The 25,151-nt window shown below is 41.1% G+C and overlaps 1 protein-coding gene across 5 annotated transcripts in view; it reads left to right on the top strand.

The window, feature by feature from the left end:
* PLXDC2 (plexin domain containing 2) overlaps positions 1 to 25,151 on the top strand; it is a 392,323-nt gene that overhangs the window by 277,219 nt on the left and 89,953 nt on the right. For all 5 annotated transcript variants that reach the window (XM_045007165.1, XM_045007166.1, XM_045007168.1 and 2 more), the window contains exons 5-7: positions 9,625 to 9,747; positions 12,900 to 13,018; positions 20,772 to 20,871. In XM_045007165.1, coding sequence (XP_044863100.1) covers positions 9,625 to 9,747; positions 12,900 to 13,018; positions 20,772 to 20,871 — 342 coding nt within the window. The remainder of the gene's footprint in view (positions 1 to 9,624; positions 9,748 to 12,899; positions 13,019 to 20,771; positions 20,872 to 25,151) is intronic.

The raw sequence follows: 25,151 nt of genomic DNA on the forward strand, positions 1-25,151 counted from the left end.
CTTCTCCATGACTTTTTCAGCAAACTCTTCCCCCCCCCCCAACTTGTTAAGGTGGGATTTTTTGAGGCTTGAAGCCTTTAGATCAGAGAGTTTTATCTAACAAGCTGACCTTGTGTTACAGTGTCTGCTTTTATCCTTAAACATTTCAGAGAAGATTGAGCTTCACCACCTGTTTAAAACAAAAATAAATAAATCCCTGTGCCAAATGTGTTGTATGTGTGTTTTCTACAATGCTGTTTTGCTGGTTTTGATTCAGGTTTAACGTTAAAATAACCATTCAGAAATCCTAGCTGAACCGTTATTTTGAATGTAAGTTCTACTTTCTCCAGTCTTGTAACAGTAAATACTATTATTTTAAATACATTTCCCCTACATTTCCTTTAAAAAACATAGATGGAGAGTCATTCATTTCCCACAAGCATGCTTCATTTGGAAAGCTAATGGTTTCACCCATATACTTGTACAAATATTCTGAATTCCTATTCTACATATAAAATGTGTATAAATGCTCAGTTGAGTGCATTTATATGAAACAGAACATATATTTAAATGTATATTTCAAATAACATTGAAATGCTTTAAATATATATTATTTTCTTACCTACGGAATATGGTAAATGTTATGCAAAGTCTGCAGAAGGCATACCATGTATTTTGCATACTGTGCACATAATATATTTGATTAAATGTACAAGAAAATTCTGGCTCACAAAGGAGCACAGTACTAAAAAAACCAAGTGCAGATGTTAGTACAGACAACTGTGCTAATCACCACCCAAATTCTGGCTGCCAGTGGCAACAATGTTATCCGTGTGCATATATTGGTGAAGATATGGTGTTGGTATACTCTCAGTATTTGCAGATTCAGCCATGTCTCCTCTTTTCCTACCCCTCCCTGTTGCATAAAAAAAGCACTGAAGTGGAAAGGTATTTTTGAAATAGTTCAGCATTTGAACTCTGGACTTGGATTTTACACGTGTATAACACATAGGGTGCCCAGATGTCCCAATATTAAGGACTTTGCACATGTATAACACCAATGGTTGCCAGCTTTCTAATGGCACAAAACCGAACACCCCTGTCCCGCACCTTCCCTGAGCCCCACCCATGCTCCGCCCCTTCTCCAAGGCCCTAGCCCCGCTCGCTCCATTCCTTCTCTCTCCGTTGCTCGCTCTCCCCCACCTCAATCACTTTCACCAGGCTGGGGTAGGGGGTTGGGGTGCAGGAGAGGATGCGGGTGTGACGTTGCACTCTATATGATTTTATTAAAATATGCTGATGAGTGTGAATATAATGTAATTAAAATATGCTTCATGCAAAAGGTCTCTTATAAGGTATCATTACAAAGCTTATAATCTGCTGAGTGTGGTCATACTATTTGTATAAATGTACCACTCTTGTATCTGGGACTAGACATATGAAATATAACTCTGAGGGCCTATTGTAATTATGCAAAGTGTGGGCCATTAATGGTGGTTTGGAATCTTGATGGCTCCCATCAGCCAGGACGATTGACTGGGATGGCTCTGTTTGCAGGCAGGCCTTCCTGTGAGTCAGGCTGGGGGGAATGGAGGCTTGGAGTCTCACAGGAAATGTGACCATGTGACCTGGTGCTGAAATCCATCTTAAACCTGGGGCTTTTCCATTTAGAAAGGGGGGTGGGGACCCAGAGAGACAAAATATTCCCGCCTTGTGCCAAAGCCATATAAGGGGGTAGAACAGAACAAAGGGGGCTGCAGTCATGAGAAATCCCCTAGTTACCACCTGAGCTGGAACAAGGGCCGTACCAGGGGAAAGGATTGTGCCCAGACTAGGAAGGTGTCCAGTCTGTGAAAGAAACTTATTGAAACATCTCTGAGGGTGAGATTTTATCTGTATTCAGTTTTCTCACTGTATTAGGCATAGATTTGCGGGTTTTATTTTATTTTGCTTGGTAGTTCACTTTGTTCTTTCTGTCACTACTTGAAACCACTTAAATCCTACTTTCTGTATTTAATAAAATCACTTTTTACTTATTAATTAACCCAGAGCATGTATTAATACCTGGGGGGGGGGCAAACAGCTGTGTATATCTCTCTATCAGTGTTATAGAGGGTGAACAATTTATGAGTTTACCCTGTATAAGCGTTATACAGGGTAAAACGGATTTACTTGGGGTTCAGACCCCATTGGGCATCTGAGTGTTAAAGACAGGAAAACTTCTTAAGCTGCTTTCAATTTAAGCCTACAGCTGTTAGGGAACATGGTTCAGAACTGGGTCTGGGTTTGCAGCAGGCTGGCGGGTCTCGCTCAAACCAGGCCTGGGCCAGGGGATTGGGGCGTGTGGGGGGGTGAGGGCCAGAGCCCCTCCCGCACCCCAACCCCCTGCCCCAGCCCGGAGCCCTGTCCTGCACCCCAGAGCCCTCACCCCCCCATCAGCCCCAGCAGGAGCCCTCACCCCAACTCCCTGCCCCAGCCCGGAGCCCCCTTCTACACTCCAAACCTGTCATCCCACCCCATCCCCAGCTGGAGTCCTCACTCCCGTGCCCCCAACCCTCCTGCCCCAGCCTGGAGCCTCCTCCTGGATCACAAACCCCTCATCCCCAGCCTCACCCCCAGCAGGAGCCCTCACCCTCCACACACACCCCAACGCCCTGCCCCAACCCAGAGAACCCTCCTGTATCCCAAACCCCTCAGCCCCAGCCCCAGCCCAGAGCCCATAACCCCTCCCGCACTCCGAACCCCTCAGCCCCAGCTGGAGCCCTCACCCCCTCCTGCACCCCTGCCCTGAGCCCGGTGAAAGTGAGTGAGGGTGGAGAAGAGTGAGGGATGGAGGGAGGGGGATGGAACGAGCAGGGGGCAGGCCTCAGAGAAGGGGCAGGGCCAGGGGTTTGGTTTCTTGTGATTAGAAAGCTGGCAACCCTACTCTGTGTGCAAAGGGACCTGATCCGAAGCCCATGGAAGTCAGTGCAAGTCTTTCAGTTGATTTCAGTGGAGTTTTGATCAGGCCCCAACTGGTCATGTTGTGGTTTCTCCATCATGGCGGAATCCCTAGAACAGGTACAGTCAGCATTGCCAGTTCCATGCCAGCCCTCCAACAGCACCTAGGGTTCAAGTAGGCTGAGGATGGGTGATGGCCAGAAGTTAGTGCCACCCTGATGCTGGCTCTGACTCATGCCAGGGACGAATTGGTGGCCCCAGAATCTGCCGGGACCAGGGCAGAAATAGTCTGAGAATCCAGGAGCTTCAGCTGTCTCTTTTACAGCTTCCCCTCTCCGCCGCCTGCAGCGGTTGTTGCCTGGATTTGAATGAAATGATCAGTAGAGGGTGTGTACTCTCCCACCGATTAAATAAGGAATATAAAAGGGAGAAACAAAAAAGATCATTTCAATGGCACACAGCAAGATGGTACAGTGGGAATGAATATCTGCTATTACATCTCTGCTACCACAGCTGCTTATTTTTTAATATAAAATCACACAGCTGACATCAGGGCTTCATAGCTGGTGTATCTCAGGCCATTGGGGTATAGGGGCAGATTTTTCTCCATTTCCATTTTTTTTGGCTACTGGTTCTGTAGTTGGCAAGCCATTCACAGTCTTTGTTTAATCCTGATGGCTTGCCAACTACAGAACCAGTTTCTCCTCCCTTGGTTTTCACTCAACTGCTAGAACAGGGCCTCATCCTCCCTGATTGAACTAACCTCGTTATCTCTAGCTTGCTTCTTGCTTGCATATATAAACCTGCCCCTGGAAATTTCCACTACTTGCATCCGAAGAAGTGGGTATTCACTCACGAAAGCTCATGCTGCAAAACGTCTGTTAGTCTATAAGGTGCCACAGGATTCTTTGCTGCTTCTACAGAACCAGACTAACACGGCTACCCCTCTGATACTTAAGAGATGTAGATGGCGAGAATTGCCAAGTACATTATTGTCATGTATTAAATATGCCATTTCAGTTGTCAGATTACACCTTTTCCCACTGGCATTCTAAGTATCTTCAAATAAAATATCTTTCTTGAACACCTGCCATAAGCTTGCAAACAGACAAGTTCCTGTAAATGCCAGACATTCAAATAAATGCCATAAAACATTACAAACAACATGTACACAGACAAAACCCATGTAAATCCACATCTTGCAATAGCTTCGAAGGAAACCTGGACCATAATATCTGGGCGTCTGAAGTATGTGCACTCTGAATGGAATCTTTCAGACTCTTTTACATGTGTATAACACCTTTTTGCAATAATACTTCAGCTGAACTCTTTACTCAGTCGGATTTGTGACTGCTTTTAGATATCACCTATTATTTGAGTCATTCCTCTACAGTATCCTGGAAATCACAATTTAAGCTGTTTATTTTGGTCCTAATTCCTCAATGTACTTAAATATGTGCCAAAATGTAACTCTGAACATGTGAGTAGTCTGACTAATGTCCGTGCATGAACTCACATGCATAAAACGAGGCACATGTTTAATGTACTTTGCTGAATCAGGGCCTTAGAAAGGAGACTATTTCCAAGACAGAATATTTCATTCTTTTTACTTACCTGTATATCTCATGTGTTGGTATGTCTTCAGTGAAACAAAGGGTGCTGAAAAGTGGGAATCTGTGTAGTCTGGTGGCTAGAGCACTGACCTGGTACTCAGGAAATGTTGGTTTTATTACTGGCCTGCTGGTTGACCTGGGGCAAGTGAGTTCACCTCCCCGTCCCTCAGTTTCGCCAGCTGTAAAATGGGGACAGTGATCCTGACCTCCTTTGGAAGCTACTGATGAAAAGTGCTATATAAGAGCTAGCTATTGTTATTTAATTATTTATTAAATGGCTTAGTTATTAATACTACTCAAAGCTGATATCCTACAATTTCCTTGAATTTGGTGAATAATGCAGGAAGCTTATGTTGGGTGACTGGTGTCTATGCATGCCTATTGAAAGTGAATGAAAGAGGAAAAAGCCAAAATCTGCAATCCTTACAAAGGCAAACTGCCACTGTTGTTTGAGAACCAATATTGGGCCTAATTCTGTCCTTGGATCAGCTGATGAAAATCCCAGGTAACTCCACTGAAACCGTTCAAGTGTGAATCTAGAGCAACCAGTGGAACAGAGAACACCATTTGGTTTTGTCTTCTGTAAATGGAATTGAATTTTTGGAAATTGTCCCAGGTCAACTAAAAAGCTGGCCCACAATGTGCACTTCTCCATCAGTTTGTATACGAATGTTTGTATGTATATGTACACCCACACACCACATGAGATTTAGCCTTTTTATTTCTATACTATTCACCTGTACTTACTTTAGGTTTTGTTTATACTTGTTCTTGTTTTACATAGAGCTGTTTGTTATAACTTATAAAATCCTGAACAACAGAGTTTGATAAATTTCATCTGAACATTTTAGAGGCAGCTAGTATCTTGTGTTTCTAGCTTTAGTCCTTTGGATAGGTTTGCAAAAGAGCCTTCCAAACTCTTCCCACAAATTGAGGATTAAGTGGTTCAGGAAATTGTAGGTCTGGAAAATTCTTCCTTGATTAAGTGAATAGACGGTTATTACTACCATCAGAAAACTGGCTTACAGACAGTATAAGCCACTGCTTCCCAACTTTCTGTGGAAGCCCCTTCAGGGATAAGTTAAATTTGTATGTGCTACGTACTTTAAGTATTAGTGGCAATGATAACATATCAACAGTGGTTCAGCCTCTGAATCTCTGGGATGCTTTGAACTGTCTTTGTGTTTCTTTCCAAGTTGTTCTGAAGCATGACGGGAGTTCTCATTAGAATGACCTTTGTTCAGAACCTTCCTGGTTTCCAGTTATCTTCACCCTTCCCTCCCTGTTTCCACTGTTATCTAAAGGAAAAATGTACCACTGGCAAACAAATGGAAATATGCATTATGGCTACTAACTACCTGGATCGATTTATTTATTTACTTAAATATTCTAACAATTAAATGTTTCCCTTGTATTTTTGTACCTGGCCTGAGTATTAGTTGTGATGGTAACGTTTACAAATGTGAACTGGAAGAGAGGGTGTGCAAGTGTATGAGGACATTGGAGTTACACCAGGAATTAATTTGGTGCAAGGTGTTAAAAGGTAATCCTGATACATGAATGTGACTTTCAAGATTGTATATATCACCTTCAGCATATTAGGGGTGTGGTTGTGGGTATATAGATCTAGACAAGAATATGACAAAAGGCATGTACGTGTTACCTATTTTAAATGTCTGAATAAGCCAAAAGGAAAATGCTTCTCAAGAGAGTTACATTTAAGAAGCAGACAGCAATAACTCTGAACTAATAAAAATGCATTTTAGTGACCATTGTCTGGTAGGATTTCTGCTTAACCTAAGAAGACATATGGTAGAATACAATTCATGTTGAAAATCTATTTGCAATAGGAAATGTGAAAAGTTTAGATTTTAAGTGACTTAAAAAGCACATGAAGAAAAGGTGAGGAAAGAAAAAATTAGTTTTTTATAAGCAGAGAGAATTAATTTTTTCTATCAGTTCACAAAAGTGAACATTGTAAAAGATGTTTGGGTGTGTTTTGTCTGTCTCTGTGAACCTCTGAAAACCAGGTCACCTGCAGTTAAGGACCTAAATATAGATTTGAGAGCTGAATAGTAGACATCCAGGTTTTAGAATATTATCAGCATTTGAAACTATGAAACTGCAAGCTGTGTTTTAAAAGAAAACAAAGGCAAATGAATCCTCTAATCCAGCCCACGGGAATGTAGGATGTTTTCTAGAGTATATTTTCTGGTGTTTTCTCCAGCATAGTTTTAAATTTTTGAATTAATGAGTTTTCTATAATTGCAGCAAGGGATTACCTCATGATATTTAGTGATAACTACTACTACCCAGGCAGGTTGTGTTTTTTTTAAAATAGCCTCTCTAGTCACTGCACAGTGCAACATGTAAAACTGTATATCTGACAAACTCAGTTATACGGTGCAAGCATTTAGTTAAAAGGGGTCAGGAAAAGATTGTTAGTGAAGATGCATGAGCGGGTTATGATGTGGACTGGCACTCAGGAGATCTGGGTTAAATTCCTTGCTCTGCCACAGATTTCCTGTGTGGCCTTGGATAACTCATCTAATCTCTTTGTGCCTCACTTCCCTGTGACAGAAGTGAAGTTGTGCTATAATACTTCATGTTGACTAGAGTTGACTGAAAAACAGATTTTCTGTCCCGTAGGAAAATGAGAGGGTTCCAGATTTTTTGTTGTTGTTCTGAAGTGTCAAACCTTGGATTTCCTGTGAAGGGAAATATCCTGATTTGGGTGCCATCACCTATCTCAGGTATCATTGTCCCTCTATGCTGTTCCTTCTTCCCGTGTTGCATCCAGATAACAGAGAGGGGGAAGAGAGACACCCTCCTCCCCAGACAGGAGATGGGAGGGTGAGGAGGGGGAAGGGAAATCCATGTGCCTGAGACAGGAAGGAACACATTCACTATCACCATTGCTGCTACCACCACTCTTCCCATCATAACTTTCATCAAAGTTGACATGTTCCTGCAAAACAGCATTTTCCGATGGAAAACGATCTGGTTGGAAATTTTTTTCAACCAGCTGTAATGTTGACCTGGTTGTTGGGATGTTTACTGTTTGGATATATTGGTTTAGCTTCACAGGAGACAGAAAGGAAAAGCAAGCAGAAAGGAAACAATGGCTCAAGATAAACCATCCCTCAGTAAACACTAAGGGTTCTTAAGAGACAATGTCCAAACTATTAACTGTGCAGTATCTACCTCCTGGCTCCAGCCAGCTTACAGAACCAATTTTGACAAGCAGGGCCAAAGCCTGGGAATTGACAAGCAAAACGATAACAGTTTAGAAAGAGACTCCCTTTCAAGAGGGGGTAGCTGTTTAGAGAGTTGTTTGGGGAAGGCAGACTGAGATGGGCACCTGCTGGGTGTCTGAAGATGCTTAGGCTACCATCAGCGGAGAGTAAGCCCGGAGGTAAAATAGATATGCATGCAGGTTTTACAATCTCTCTTCTTTAAATATTTTGGTTTTGAGAAGGCCATCTGATCACGATATATGCCACTGGTCACAGACTCCTGAAGGAAAGAACCATAAGTGCCAAATTCAGTCAGATCCATTGAGTAAGCATGGTTGAGTGCTGTAGTCCAGGGCCCAGTCTAATAAGGCTTGTCTGCACAGAGACACTAAGGAAAGTTAAGATGCATCAACTAAAACTCTGAAGTGAAAATGTGTGTTAAATCCCTGTGTTAACACTCCTATTCAGGAGTAAAGTGTCCTGAGTATGTTGTAGCTTAATCCTAGGAGAGTATCCACTCGGGTTTGATATATTTTAACTGCAGAGTACAGTAGAACTTCAGAGTTATGAACACCTCATGAATGGAGAGTGTTCATAACTCTGAAATGCTCGTAACTCTGAACAAAATGTTATGGTTGTTCTTTCAAAAGTTTACAACTGAACATTGATTTAATATAGCTTTGAAACTTTACCATGCAGAAGAAAAATGCTGCTTTCCCTTTATTTTTTTAGTAGTTTACATTTAAGACAGTACTATACTCTATTTGCTCTGTGTGTGTGTGTGTGTGTGTGCGCGCGCGCGCGCTGTCTGGTTCCAAATGAGGCGTGTGGTTAACTGGTCAATTCATAACACTGGTGTTCATAACTCTGAGGTTCTACTGTAATTTCACAGCTTCAGTTAATTTGTCTTAACTCTCCTGAGTGCCCCCATGTAGACATATCCTCAGAGGGGAGAATTGCAGAATTCCACCTCAGTATAGGTAAAGGCACCAGGCTTGGACCTTACTCGGGAAGGGAGCGGCTCTCAGAGAGACTAGAAAGGTGACAGAGATGTAGCTAGCCTTGCAGCCAGGACAAATACTTGTCTCTCTCACCATTCAGCCATCTTGTTCATTAAGATTGCAAATGCTTCAGAGCAAAAATTGTCTCTTAGGCTATGTCTACACTGCTCACCTTACAACGGCATGGCAGTGCCACTGCAGCCGCACTGTTGCAAGGTGAGCAGTGTAGCCACTCTTTTATCACCAGAAAAGAGCTCTCCCGGCGACAAAATAAAACCACCCCCAACAAGAGGTGGTAGCTTTGTTGACGGGAGAGTCTCCCAATGATGAAGCACTCGCCAAACCGGTGCTTTTCATTATCCCTGAACAACAAAAGTTTTAATGAGGAAAGTGTAGTGTAGACAAAGCCTTACTGTGCGTTTTACAAAAAGAAGGTGTGGTCTCATCCCTGAAGATCTGACAGCTGAAAAGACAAAAGAGGCAGACTAATGAAGAGGGCGGGAAACAACACATGAGGAAAGTAGCAAAGATGGTGATTGGCTGCATTTTGATAATGCCTGCTTTACTCAGCCTTTCTGAGTTTCACCCAAAACTGAAAACGGCCTTCGCTGTACAATGAGTTTCAATCTATTTTTTTGGCACTATGAAAATCTGTTCCTTGAAATGATTCCTCATTTGTTCAGAGCTCATTCTGATTGCTCTCGTGAAACTTTTTTGCCATTTATTCTGTTGTTAGTTTACTGTTAGAAGTTGGCGATAGGATTAATTTATCTTTAAAACTCTGGCAATATCTAGTTAAATCGGACATTTGTTAAATCTTTTTAGAAATGACTTTTTTTTTCTTCTTTATTGTAGGTTTCATATATACTGGAGAAGTTGTGCATCGAATGCTAACAGCTACACAATACATTGCACCCTTGATGGCAAATTTTGACCCCAGTGTGTCAAGAAATTCAACAGTGAGATACTTTGATAATGGTATGTGATAATCTTACATAAATGAATTTGTCTATCCCTTGGCTATTTATATTTTCCTAAATAGCTTTAAAAAAAAAAGATGAAGGCTACTTAAAATATTGTATGCGGCTAATAGGCCATCTAAAGAATGTGGTTAAATATTTGTAAAATGGATTCTAAAACATGGTTAGACATTCATGAATGGATTGTATTAAACGGTTTAAAAACCCCACACAGATGGTAGAACATGTAACACCACTTCTAGACTTGAAATATACTTTATCATTTTAAAGAGGAAAATCTATCTCCTGCCAAGGTGCATAGCCCTCTTGATTCATTTATGTAGTAAGTCCTGTCCATCCAGTAGCTCTAAAGAAAATAGCCTTATGAGATGTAATATTAAGCATACACAGAGGCAGGGCATGTATGAGGTTAATAAACCTGTCACTGATTAACTGTGCAGTGTGCCCCAGTATAGGAATTCAATAAACTAGTCTATACTAGCAGTCCTTCATAGGAAAATCTGAAAAGCTAAAAGGCAAAGTGAAATGTTATACTTAGGGCTCTCTTTGGGATACATTTCTAAAGCATTAAATATGAGGATTGTAGTCATGTAGTCTGTTAAAAATCAGCATTTTGAAAATTGATCCTCTGTGATGAAATGACATCTAATGCCTTAACTCTGATCTCTAGTGGCAAATCTAGTGATGCCACACAAAATGCTGATTCTATATTTCATATTTAAAACTTTAGGGTACAATTTTAAAACATGTATGCTTAAAATTAGTCATCTAAGGCCAATATTTTCAACAGCAGGAGCCTAAAATTAGAAAGACTGCTTTATATTTATATTTATGTTTATATTAATAGGGACTGTGCCTATTCCCGAGCAGAGAGACTGGCTGGGCCTGGAAGTGCCCACTCTACAAAACATTTCTTTTGTATTTGCTTTCCATGAATATTCTAACAAATGAATTTATGGGGAGGAGAGTGAATTTTAAGAACATTTTATGGAATCTTTATGACAATGTTTCATGTTTGTAATCATGAGTATTCATGCCAGAAAATGTATCTTAAAAGTTATGCTCATCCAAATAGAAATCAGCAATGCCTGTATGTCACTCACATTCCAGTAATTTTTTTTGCAGAATTTATCTGACAAAAACATTCAAATAAATTCATTTGAGAAAACCATGCTCACTTTGCAGACAATTTACAAAGAGAAAAGTGGTGACATTCATCCAATAAATTTTTTGACATGAATTGTTCTGCCAGCAGTGGTCCTAACATAGCAGTGTGTTTGGTCAGCTATTTTATTTCTTCTTAAAGTGATGTTTGCTGAGAAAGATAAAGGCTATATGGAGAATTTCCATTATCATTAATTGTTAATCTAGCTATACAACCAGTTAGGTGCTATTGTTGAACCTGTATTGTTGATGTAGCATTATGTATGTGTATCTATATATGTGTATGTATTTTATATGTCATATCCATGAATGACAAATGCAAATCCCTGCAGATATAATGGAGCTACAGGTGTGCTATAGCCACTGAGGGAACCAGGATAACTGAAAGGGATCGGAATGTCCTTGAGGAGGAATTACTTAGGCTCCATACCTCCCTAACGTAATTCCCTGATGCCTGGTAGTGGCAGACTGCGTTACATTGCCCTTAAAGTGATGGGGTTAGGCCTCAGAGTATGTGTCTACCCTTGAAAGTAGCTAACATTTCCATAGTCATGAAGTTCTGCTCTGCTGCATGTGCTTTAGGACCAAGGAATTGGCTGGTTACTGTAAATGAAAAGAAATAGAATAAGTCACATCATCAGCTACATAGTTCTGGTTTTGCCTTTGTCGTTCTCCCTCGACTGTTTCTCCTTGAAGTGCATTAGTTACTTTGGAAACAATTCTGTATCGATATGGGTAGAGCTTAGTGACCTACCCGTGTTGTTACCTCTCGTTGTTGTTACCAGTCCGGCAGACAGCTCCCCTGGGAAAAAAGAGACAGTGCCACTGAAGCTGCTGACTCCCACTTATGCACAGGAGGGCTGAGATCCAGGGCCACCCAGAGGATTCAGGGGGCCTGGGGCAAAGCAATTTCGGGGGCCCCTTCCATAAAAAAAAAGTTGCAAAACTATAGAATATTATATTCTCATGGGGGCCCCTGCGGGGCCTGGGGCAAATTGCCCCATTTGTCCTGTCCCGCCTCCGGGCGGCCCTGCTGAGATCCATAGAGGGAGTAGAGTCTCGCCCATTGATGAATTTTTGTTTGTAACTTTATGCGGGTGAAAATTAATCCTGAAATGGGAAAAGTCCTTTTAAAATTAAAATTTAAAATAATCTATTTAGCATTCAAAAAGGAGCTTTCATGCTTATTGCTGTCCATGAAGAATACATTGCGTACAGTATTGATTTATGCGCTAAGACCATGAAATATACACTTGCAAATGATGTGATAGACCTGCATGTTCATAGTTTCCTAAAACATATTGGCAAAAAACAGGCATATAAGCCATTGTGCTAAAGATCTATGGCTGAGGAGTTTTCAGGATTCATCAAACGTGTGTTGAGCTACAGGCATATTGACCCACCTTGAAGCATCCTCGTGACACTGTATAGTTAATATTTATTGCCAACCCCTAGTATTCTTCAGCATTCAGATACACAGTGAAACTTTACATTGTACAGAAAAATTAATGTTGTTTATATTGTTGCATTGTTAATGGAGAAAACTGAGTACCTTAAATAATCACTTTTTCAATACCAGCAATTCCATTAACTTTTCAACCTTGATAGCCATTGGGTTATAGGATAAATGAAGGACATTGTGGTGTTGTGGTTAAAGAAGCAAACTTGGAGTAGGAATACTGGGTTCTGTTCTTGATAATTGACACTGACTCACTCTATGACTTTAGGCAAGTCACTTAATCTGTCTTAACTCAAATGTATCTATATAATTGATATGATTAATTATAACACTGTAATAAACATGTTACAAGAGGGTTTGGTGCTCAAGTAATGATTATTAGACTTTTGGTGCTTTGAGGTCTTTGGCTGAAATATGATATATAGGGACAAAGTATTGTTTTTATTTAATATAACTTCAGTAAATGCTTACACTAATGTTAATGAATATTTTTCTTGTGTTTTTCTTCCCCTCTCTGGGACTCACAGGCACAGCACTTGTTGTCCAATGGGATCATGTACATCTGCAGGATAATTACAACCTAGGCAGTTTTACTTTTCAGGCTACCCTTCTCAATGATGGGCGTATCGTTTTTGGATATAAAGAAGTAAGTTGGGTCTGAAAACTATCATTGGAATAATTGTATCACTTTACAATCCCACAGTTTCTGTCTGTCAGGACCTACTCTGTATAATTTTTAGTTTGGTTACTTGAAAGTTCAAATGTGTCAAAATCACTTTTATATTTTGCTACACATAAGATCTCTGTTCTGCTGAAACTTGAATTCTTTTGTAAAGCTGAAGGTCATATGATTACCTTGAAAACCTTGGCTTGAATATCATAGTTGGTGAATTTCATTTGACTGTAAGATGATGTTTTCTGGATGTTTTCAGTGCTGATTGTTTAGTAAAGTCCTAGCGAGGGTTGGGAGATGGAATCTAATTTGATGGATTAGTTTAGCTAGATTTGGCCCTTTTGTAAATATTGTATACATAGTAGTTGCCATTAATAAGTGACCATTTACCAATAGCTACCATACCTTGACATCTGAGACACTGCAGTATTTTCCTGTATATAAATAAATAACTGTCGTATTTCACTGTTAGCTCTGTGTGGAGTTTTCAGGTTATATGCAGATTGGAGACAGATTGATTGTCCCACTTGGTAGCAGAACAATGTTGGGTGGTGGCAAACAAAGAGTCTTTTCTGCTTCAGTTTTGCTCACTCAGGCTCAGAGTGGAAATGCTTCAGAAGCTTAGAGTTGTGTCCTACACTTTGGTCTCAATTCTTTCCTTGCTGATGAAATGAGTTGGGGGGGATGGTTTTCTAGTCAATTTCATTCAAAGTTGTTTGTCCACCTTGTTACTCATGTTCACAGTGACCAAGATATTTTTTAATCTCATTTTGGCAAAGAGGTTTTGACTTTTCCTTTTGGATGTGAACCTGCCTATGGTTATTCATTTTGTAGAAGGGAAGGATGTGGCTAGGGTGTGGCCTGGGATTCAGAAGATAAATTTCCTACCCTGCGACAGACATCCTGTATCAGTACAGGCAGGTCACTTAATCTCTCTCTGTCTCAGTTCTCCATCTGTAACATGGGGATAACAGTACTTCCCTAGACTGCATTAAAGTCTTAGATGCCACAGTAATGGGGCCATATAAGCACCTGCTATAGATAAATGCCCCTTGTCACCTCCAGACTGGATTATTACAATGGAAAATTAATGGGGCTAATTCTTAAGACCACTTGGAAACCTCACGTAATGTCGAATGTGTAGGAGTGCCTTCTTAGCTGTGTCTCTCACAGAGGACAATGCTGTTTGTGATCCACTGTAACTTTGAATTCATTTCTGGATGTTACACAAGATGTTAGTTTTGATTTATAAAAATGTAACTTGTTTGACTTTGGAACAGATTTGCCCTCTTGGTGCAATAGCACACCACTCTGATCTTCAGGGTATGTGGCAAGACTTACATTTTCCCCCTGGCTCTCAAAGAGGAGGAAGGGTTAAGCTCAATAGGAAGGTTAAAATCCTGTGTCTTGAATGCCGTGTCATCAATTACACCTGTGTAGAATGGGTGTCAGAGACTGTCATTTTGATTTGGTAACATTTTACAGTCATTTTGCACTCATTTTGTATAGTGTAAATATTAATAAAAAGGGCCAGGCACTCCGATACCACCACATTTGCTCCAAAGAGAAACTTCAGAATCAGAACACACATCTAAACACACTTAAAAACTGCCTTCTCTAAAGAAGGAAACTCCACCAGAGAAGTAAATCGCATCATGGAAAAGGCCACCCAAATACCCTAGGAGAACCTGCTTCAATACAGAAGAAAAACTCACGGACCTCAGACCCCTAGTTGCCGCCTTCCACCCCAGACTGGAACCCAGGAGGTCATCTGGTCCCTGCTTAAAGCAGGACCAATACCAACTAAATCATCCCAGCCAGGGCTTTGTCAAACCAGGCCTTATAAACCTCTAAGGATGGAGATTCCACCAACTCCTTAGGCAACCCATTCCAGTGCTTCACCACCCTCCTAGTGAAATAGTGTTTCCTAATATTCAACCTAGACCTCCCCTACCGCAACTTGAGACCATTGCTTCTTGTTCTGTCATCTGCCACCACTGAGAACAGCCTAGCTCCATCCTCTTTGAAACCCCCCTTCAGGTAGTTGAAGGCTGCCATCAAATCCCCCTCACTCTTCTCTTCCGCAGACTAAATAGCCTCAGTTCCCTCAGCCTCTCCTCGTAAGTCCTGTGGGGCTCCTCAAACAATTGCAATCTATATTTGATGGGGACCACATCCTGAAAGAAATAATTGCTGAACTCCCTCTTCTGGCGATCAAATAACTCCCCAGTCTTTCCCAACTCATCATCAGAAGCAAGGTCCACACAGACAAAGACTTATGAACTCAAAGCAGCACCAGACCCTATCAGTACCCACTGCTAAGATGATCAATACCCCCGCAACACATCTTTCAAGATTCATGGGTCCTACAGATGCTTTTCACAACATGTGGTATACCTCATCCAGTGCACTAAATACTCCAACAGCATCTATGTGGGTGAAACCAGACAATTACTGTGCTCTTGAATGTACTCACACAGAAAAAATGATAAAAGAGAAAAACATCACATTACCTGTGGGCAGATCTTTCAATACTTTTCCTCAAAGGAAATCTGCTAGCATCTTCTAAAGGTGAGCCTGGGAGCTTAAATTTATAACTCCGCTAGACACCAGAAACCATGGACTGAACAGGGACACTAATTTTATGTCTCATTATAGCAATTTGTAACATACCACACTGCCTGCTACTCTTAATTGCCCACTTCAAAACACTTTGTACATAACAATCTAACTCCCAGTTGCCCATTTAATTTCAAGTGACTACCTCCAACATGCATTACCTCTTCTGCTGGACAATCTGTCCTATCTTGTATTTAGCTCAGACACTCTGCTTCCTTTCCCAGGCCTGAGGAAGAGCTCTGTGTATCCTGAAAGCTTGTATCTTCCATCAGCAGAAAGCTGGTCCAATAAAAGATATTACTTCACCTACCTTGTCTCTCTCATAACCTGGAAGCAACGTGGCTACAAGAACATGCAAAGTACAAAAGTTAGACATGTGGCAAAAAAGTTGGCAAATAATACTGAGAGACTGAGAGTCAACTGTTATCTATAAGGATTCAAGATTAAAAATAACTCTGACTACATGCTTCAGGGTACTGGGAGTGGAGTGGAAACTAAAGCACCTTATCTGAAGCTTTCACATCTCGTTCCTATTTATTCAAACCATCTGAGATTTTCCTTTTTCATATTCTTCTTTCTATCATCCTGGCCCACTACAGGCCTTCTGACCCCATAAATACTGTGATGTTGTATTGAAGCAAGGTCTCAGGTCTAGCTTAACAGGGTTCTAGAGAGCTGTGCTATTAAACTCTTGCACATTCCCTGGTCAGGTAATACTCCAGAGGTGTTGCACTGCTTACCTTCAAAGCCCAAGGAAACTCTGAACTCACGTGTTGAAAACAGCAGCTAGCCCAGCAGAGATTGTTAGCACTACTGAGACTCCAAAATGTGTTCCAGGGAAATCAGTAGGTAATTTGGATTTGGGAAGAGGGAGCTATGTACCTGAAAATTTTCAAAACTAAATATTTAAGTTCTCTATGAAATACGGGCTTGGGTTTAGCCTCATTCTTTTTTTCTCTGAACTTGTTTATCCATCCCTAAATAAGTATTTTTATCATCCCCTTTTCTAGTGTAGTTTTTTGATATTCCTTTTCCATTATAATATCAGAATTGATTTACAAGAATGTAAATATACTTTGTATAAGCCAAAGGCTTCTGTGTATTATAAATTCCTTTGAAGAAAGAAACTAGAAAGATTTTCAAGTAAGCTGAATGTTTATTTTTTAACATTTTAGTTTGTTTATGGTGTACACCAGGGTTTCTCAAACAGGACAGCCCCTGGCGTGTCGGGCCAGTGTGTTTACCTGCCCCGTCTGCAGGTCCGGCCGATTGCTGCTCCCACTGACCATGGATCGCTGCTCCAGGCCAATGGGAGCTGCTGGAAGCGGTGGCCAGTAAGTCCCTTAGCCCACGCCGCTTCCAGCAGCTCCCATTGTCCTGGAGCAGCGAACCGTTGCCAGTGGGAGCCGCAATCGGCCAGATCTGTGGATGGGGCAGGTAAACACACGGCCCAGCCCACCAGGGGCTTTCCCTACACAAGCAGCGACCCCTGTTTGAGAAACCCTGGTGTACACATTTTCTCTTTGAATGCTGCTTTGCTAATACTTAATGTTATTCAGCATGCAGAACCTCACGGAAAGTGTATTATATTGCCTAACTAATGCAGTTTACATTAATGAATATTTTACAGGTAGTTCGTAATGCTTAGGACACACTGAAGTGAGAATTCAGTTTTGTCAGTAGAGAATATTAATAAACAATCTGCAGGGGAATGTGCTTATGTATGTTTTAATCGTGACTGCCCTCTGCTTCTATAGTAAATCTCAGAGAAGGTCAGTTTTTAAGAGCTTTACAGTTTATTAAAGAAAATAGCTTTCTAATCCAGTCTTCTGTTGGAAGTACTTAAAGCTAATGTTCCTTAGGCCAGGTCTGCACTACAGAGTTGGGTAGCCATAAGGCAGTTTACATCGACCTAACTTTAAGTGTCTGCGCTACAGCACTGCTCCCCTGATTTAAGTCCCCCACTACACTGACATAACTTCACTTCCACAAGAGGTGTGGCGCTTAGGTGGATGTAGTTAGCCCAAGGCAGTGTCTGTATCAGGGGCAGCTCCAGGCCCCAGCACGCCAAGCGCGTGCTTGGGGCGGCATGCCGCGGGGGGCGCTCTGCCAGTCGCCGGGAGGGTGGCAGGTGGCTCCGGTGGACCTCCCGCAGGCGTGCCTGCGGCGGGTCCGCTGGTACCTCGGCTCCGGTGGACCTCCCACAGGCGTGCCTGCGGGAGGTCTACTGAAGCCGCGGGACCAGTGGATCCTCCACAGGCACACCTGCGGGAGGTCCATCGGAGCCACCTGCCACCCTCCCGGCGACCGGCAGAGCGCCCCCCGCAGCATGCCACCCTGCTTGGGGCGGCGAAATGTCTAGAGCCGCCCCTGGTCTGTATACTGCGTTACTTACATTGCCTATCAGCTCCGCATCCTGTCTGGCACTGAGAGGCCGGACTCTCAGCTCAGTACAGATCTCCCAGCTGGAGCCCATGAAGGAGAAGGGAGCTGTTTGAAAAATAACCCGGTCTGAAGGAGGCTGGGCAAGGCAGTGTATGTTTGGAAGGTGGGAAGAAACCCTGCCCTGTGACAGAGTCTAATTGATGGATTGCTTTTAAACAGAGGGCTTTGAATGAGGTTTTAGGATTAGGAAGGGCATTCTCACAAGGAAATGAAGTTAAATACAGTAAGTCAGTTAGGCCAATTCTTCAAAGTGAAATATAGCCTATGTCAAATGATTAATGTTACAAAACAATGGTCCATTTGAAGTAGACTGGTAATTCATATCACATAATTAGCCCAACGAAAACATCCCCTTCATTAAATATACAGTGTTTTACCTCTGCCACCAGCTTCCGCTCCCCAGTACCCTCCTCCTGGGGAATTATTTCCCTCACTCTTCAAGGCTCTCCACCTCCACAGCTACCATCTTTCCCAAGTTCCCTCTTCAAAGGGCGGAATCACCTGATGTGTCCCATTTTCGCACACCTGAAACACTCAGGCCCCTTCCTACCCCTCCTGGTTCAAACCTCCCACCACTACCTGGGGCAGGGGCATGTGCAGGAATTTAAATCTGACCCCTTTTGGAGGGGCATGTTTGTAGCCCCCTCCAAGAGCTGGCTCCCCCACACACCCTGGATAGAGCTCGCTCTTCCATCCCCCACCTCCCTCCCGCCCCAGCCCCAGTCCTGGCCCTGGTAGGAACTGGCTCTCTCCCCACCCCGGCCACGGGAGGAGATCGTTCTTCTCCTCCTCCCCTCCACTGCCTGAACCCCGGCCTGTGGAGGAGCTCGCTCTTCCCTACCCCCTGCCCCAGCCCCGGTAAGAGCTGGCTCTCCCCCCACTCCTGCCCCAGGAGGAGCTCGCTCTTCTCCTCCCCACCCTCGGCCCCCGAAGCAGCTCATTCTTCCTTGGCCCTGGAGCCAGAGAAGTTCTGTGCCCCCAACAATTATAGGGGAGGCCGTGTTGCTGCTTCCCCCTCCCCCTTTTACATGCCTCTGACTGGGGCACCCACATCTTCAGTGTCAGTCTACATTCCTACAGTCTACATTCTTAGTGGGGCAGTATCTTATAATGTCCTTACCCGCCCCCCCCATACACCTCCTGAGAACCCTATCGTCCTTGCCCCTTCTTGAACTGCAGTAACCTGCACTGGGTTCCACGCTGGGTCTCCCCCATTTCTATGGTGCTACCCTGTGACGGACTCGATATGAAAGCATTATTGGAAAACATGTAATTAGATTTCTGATCCAGTTTATTGGTTCTGAGCTTTAGGATCTTAGATTGTTGGCCCTTGCTATGTGTTAGAGATTGGTTCCATGCTTAACATCTCATTAGAATAAGCATACGAAAGCCGAAATCTGCAGGGAATTTGACAAAATCTGTCAAAATATTTCTGCTCCAAATCTTTGTGCAGACGGCTCTATTTCTGTTTTCCAGATTACGTGGCTCCAATCTCCGATTTTAATACCCGATATCACCATTAGACACAAAATGAGACATTCACAATTTTTATTTTATGGGAACACTTGATATCATTTACATCTCAGGCTACCAGTTTTGTGGGCACAGTTAAATAGTTACACACACACACAAACTTGAACTGCACCTGTAGTTTTTTGTGACCATGAAACTCTGGTTACTTAGCTCATCTAGTCTGACCCCTTTGTATCTTGCAGATCTTATTCACTGCATCTTCCCCCAGCAATGTCTTATTTAACCTCGTCTTGAATAGCTAAATGGATGATGCCTTTTAGAGTCTCTTTTCCTCCAGTTTAAGAATATTTCTTTCATATGCAGCATAAGATTTTCCTTCTTTGTCCCACAGTCTTCTGAGACTGTGATTAATTTCCTTCTTTCATTTATACTCTCACTTTGAAGGAGTTTTCTAGACTCTGATTATATCCTCTTTGAGTGTTATATTTTGGAGACTATGAAAATATGGTTCTTTCAGTCTCTTTTCAGATATATTGTCCTCCAGTGCTTGTACTAACCTGAATATATTCTTACATTTTTCTGTATCTTTCCCAAACTGTGGAGACAAGAACTACATAAAATATTCCAGGAACAGTTGCACCAAAAAGTAAATGGAATGCCAGCATATAAAGATTCTTACGGAGGATACACGTCATCTGGATGAGTTTGCTGTGCTGATCAATATTTAATAATAGATATTAAGTTCAGATAATTAAGCCATCAAGTTAACCCTCCCATTAAAATGAACATGGAAGCTAATACTTTTCTAGGGCAGTATCATTCCCAACTATTTGGCTGCCGACCCAGACAGTATTGTAACAATTGTCATTGTCCAGTCTAGCTGAACACAAAAGGAAGGAAAGAAGTGTTTTGTTTTGTTTTGTTTTAAAAAAGAGGTGATTATGTAAATGTTGTTGAATAGGCTGTAAATCAAAGTAGGGTAAAATTAAAATTAAAATCAACAGTTTTAGTCTGTATTAAAACATTGTTTAGGCACGCTGCATCCTTCTTATAATATGTTTAAACTTCTATTTTATATCTGTTAAACACACACTATACACTCATTCTGGCAGTACTGTTATTTTTAGCCTTGAATTTCTTGATGTAAAAAATTAATATTTAATGCACATCAATCTATTTTCTCTTCCAGATTCCTGTTTCAGTTACACAGATAAGTTCAGCCAATCACCCAGTGAAAGTGGGACTGTCGGATGCATTTGTGGTGGTGCATAGGATCCAGCAAATTCCCAGTATGTAATAAAAGTTCTGTATGATGTGAACTAGTGTGGAGGTGGGAAAACAAATTTTGCATGGAGGTGGATTTAACTGAACAACAAATCAGTTAGCTAATTTCAGTTTGTTAATTCAAATGCAATTTGATGTGATTTATAGATCCCACTGTGGTTTTCTGTTTTGTTATTTCTCTTGAACTGATGACTTAAGTACAATAAAATAATTAAAGAGTCAGACAAAGTAAAATAAATCAACCAACACAATTCTGTATTCCATATAGGCTATTCCACCTTAGTTGCGGCAATATGTTTCTTTATTAGTAAATGGGAATAAATAATATGTGCATAGAATGCCTTTCTACCTAGGTGAAAGATAAAATCATCCTTTCAAAGTTGGATGGTTTTTTTTTTCTGAAAACACATTCCACACTGTAAATGTCAGACCACCTTCCTTCCTTTCAGTGAGGGGAAGGGAGAGAAGACACAGAACTTAACTAGTGTTTTGTGTTTGCATAATCTTTTCAGTTACACTGCTTTTTGCCTTTTTATTTTCTCTGAGGTTAAAGGTGTTATAAAAGCTTTATATCATCTTGCTTAAAATTAAGACTAGTCATCACTCCTTATTTTATCACTTGGTGTTCGTATACCTTGATCATAGCTTGACATCAGTTGCACCATTAAGGATTCCAATGCACACTTCATTTTTTAGGTGTGCTGTCTTTACAGACATACTTCGGGCCAGATTGCCCATTACACCTTAGGGAAGGCCACTGGCAGCAGGATATACTTGGGAAAAAGGTGCAATGAAACAAGCTGCCCAAGACTGTCCCTAGCACTTTAGGACCGTATAAGCAGTCCCCAAAGTGGACAATGCTGGCAGGGGTGTGACATAGCCAAACCTGATGTGAGCTGACCTGATTCAGCCCATCCCCAAAGCAGCCTGCAGGCTGGGCTACCATGAAATTTAAAGCTGCATTCAACCCTTACAAATGCCTTTTCTATCCCTGCACCAGCAGGAGTAAGTCTGGCCCGACACATGTCATTTAATGGCAAATGGTAACATAACCAAATGGAAAACATAACCTCTGCTTGTGTGGACTCGTTCATTCCAAGAGTTCAATGCTTTGCAAGATGGGTAAAGATTTTTATCCTCACATTATATTCTAAGGTGCCAAAGTGGATAAGGGCCGCCCAAATGGAGTGGATAAAAGTTGTAGGTGTTCATTGCACTAAGGATTTGATCCAATGCTCTTTGAAGTCAGTGGAAATTTTCTAATTTATTTTAATGGGCATTGGATTACAGCCTAAGGAATTGCCCAAGATCACACAGCAAGTCTGTAGAAGAGCTGCAAATGGAAACCAAGTCTCTTGCATCTAATCCCCTGTACTAGACACGACTGAAAGGACTTTTCCTTATATTTACAAATTTAGAACATATGGCATGCATGTTATGCCTCAGACATCAGGTATCTCACACATACCCAATTTTACTTTTCCCTAACATTATTATGTTTGAATTTATAGTCATCTAATGAATTTCACGGTTACAATATTTGTAATTCCTAATTTTGAGGCTATATTAACTTTTCAGCTACATATGTGGTTTGGGGGAGTGGGGGGGGATTGTTTGTTTGTTGTTTTCTCCCCCCTGAAGTGACACTAATTTACCAACGCACATATTATAGAGTGTCATTTTAAGCTTATTCTGTTTATTTTGTCATCTCTGGTAAATGGCAGATAAGCAAACTGCAAATTGGTGAGAGGCTCTAAGCAGTGGAATTGCAGCGGCTATTTTGATTGTTTCCTTTCTACATCACCTACTGTACTCTTTAGGTTGTGCTACTTTGACTTCTTCACTTACAGGAGAGTACTGTTTTGTGAAGGGGGGGGAATTCTTGGTAACTCTGTTGCTTACTAGCTTGCAGTTCTTGAGGGAAGTTTTATTATTCAAGGGAATGGCCAATTTGCAGTTGACTTTCTTGGAGTCAAATAGTACTTTCAACAGAACAAGTTTATATTAGTATGTGCCAGCAATATAATAGTATCCTGACAGAACTGTTAAATAGTGTTGGCCTGTAGAGAGCCAATGTCAGCTGCTCTTTAAGTATGCATGTTCTTGCATTCTTGTCTTTCAGAGGTGTTAAATCAACCATGGTTCCAGTCAATTACTGCAAAAGTGAAATAAAATATAGTTGTTTTAGTTTATTTGTTGGGACACAGAAAGAATATCAATTGCTGCTTACTTTGTCCCTGAATAAGGCACAGAGTTCCTATAGTTGTGTTATTAGTTTTTGTCTAATATTTTAGCTAGGACTTTGTATCAACTGGCTAAACAGGATGGGAAACTGTAAACTGGAATATGAATTTCACATAAGGACTCCTTTGTAACCCTTTTAGAAAAGAGCTTACAGTTCATAATTTGTGTTGATTCATATGTTAAATGTTCAGCAACCTCCATGTCGTGCTCAAGAACTGGTTGACTTCATACTGTCAAGTTGGGGAAATGCCCTCAGTCTTCTTGTACTAATGCCTTTTCTCCTGATGCTTGAAAAGCTGTTGTTTCAACCTGCTTGCTAGGTGCCACTTCCATTTATGGCAATGGGACAAGGGCATGTTTCCTGTGGAATGATAATGAAAATTAAGTTCAATGCTACTTGAAGTGAACTTCCAGAGTAGATAGCTAGTATACACTCATGGCTGATCAGTCCCAATAGTGACTTGGAAACAGAACACCATCCAGAGATGGATTTGGAATCTATTTCAACACTTCAAACCTGCTTTGGTATACTATAGAAGGTAAATGAATTAGAATTTGGATAGATTGGGAGTGAGGTTCCTTGAACTGTCCACAATAAATGCTTATTCCAGAAAAATTAAGGCTTTGGCTTTGCACTGAATGTAACTGGCCAGAATCTGTTCTCAGGCATACCAGTATAAATCCAGTATAACTATAATGAAGTAAATAACATTCTCTAGATTTACAGCCGTGTACAGTAACCGAGTGCTTTCTCACTGTAAGGAGCAAGCATTTTCCTTTCACAGAGCAGCAGAGATATAGCACATAATATGTGCAGTGTGTTTTTACATTGTTCAACCAGTTGAACTTCTCTTGACTGAGCAGAGCTCTCTTTAAATACACAACTAGGTGTTTGACCTTTTATATACCTATAATCCTTGTTAATCTTTGTCAAAAGGATTCACTTTCTCTATATATAGCATTTCTGGCATTTTCGTCTATAGTACAGGCTAATGGGTGTGAGAAATCTGAGGTGAACCTCACTTTACCAGGACCTTTATCGGACATATCATCAAAACTTTTCCAGATAGTCTAACATCAGTGGATGCAAACTCAAAATGCCAAAAGTGAAATTTCTTTGACTTATTTCCAAAATTCTTCACTTGGGTCAGTTCATCTTCTATTATACAAGAGAGTTTATTCTTTGGTGGCTTCTAAATGGTAGGAAGCAGCTGATTTACATTTGATCTTTTCAACTTGTGTCACCATTGTTCAGTACAAAATGTAACCATGGTATGTTGGCTATTATTAGGCATAGACAGATAATAAGCTTTTCTATTTAAAACAAAAAACCAGCACAATTGGCAATTCATCTGGGAAAATGGCAGACAAAGTGGCACAGTGATAAATTTTGTGACTCACTGTACTGATTTCTCTTCACTGGATGTCTTATAGAACCACATCTGGTTTATTTGGGGCTTTTTTCATTGTTTTTTTTCTACCCACTCAAAAAAAATTAAAACCAAAAGTATTTTCAGAGTTTCAATGGGATAATATTTAAAAAATGATTATGACTGAAGTGCATAACTCAGTATTCCAGCAGGGACTGGCAATAAAGCTGTTGTCCTCTATTTCCCTCAACATTTTTGAGCTAGTTAAAAGGCTTAATAAGTCTGTTTTTCAGAGGTGCTGAACATCTTTATTTCCCACTGACTTTAACTGGAATTATGGAAACTCAGCACCTCTGTAAATCAGGCTGTACAACTTCAGGATACCAGCCTGCTTTTTATGGAAGAAAATTTAGAGCTAACAGCTGGATCTTTCAAACATTGGCCAAAAGAGAAAATAAATTTTGTAAATATTCATGAAACAACACATTTATTACAGAGTCAGGCAAAACTGCTTAATGTTGATGAATAAACATGCTTCCCTGAAAAATCTGATTTGGAGGCATTTCATTTTTGTTATGTTTAGTTATTTCCTCTAAAAAGCATTTAACCAAGACTGAAAAAGGAATTGGGAACAAAACTGAAGGATTTTTGTTTTCTTCACAGAGAAGTCT

The sequence above is a fragment of the Mauremys mutica genome, chromosome 2 (assembly GCF_020497125.1).
Source record: "Mauremys mutica isolate MM-2020 ecotype Southern chromosome 2, ASM2049712v1, whole genome shotgun sequence".
Taxonomy (NCBI): Eukaryota; Metazoa; Chordata; order Testudines; family Geoemydidae; genus Mauremys; species Mauremys mutica.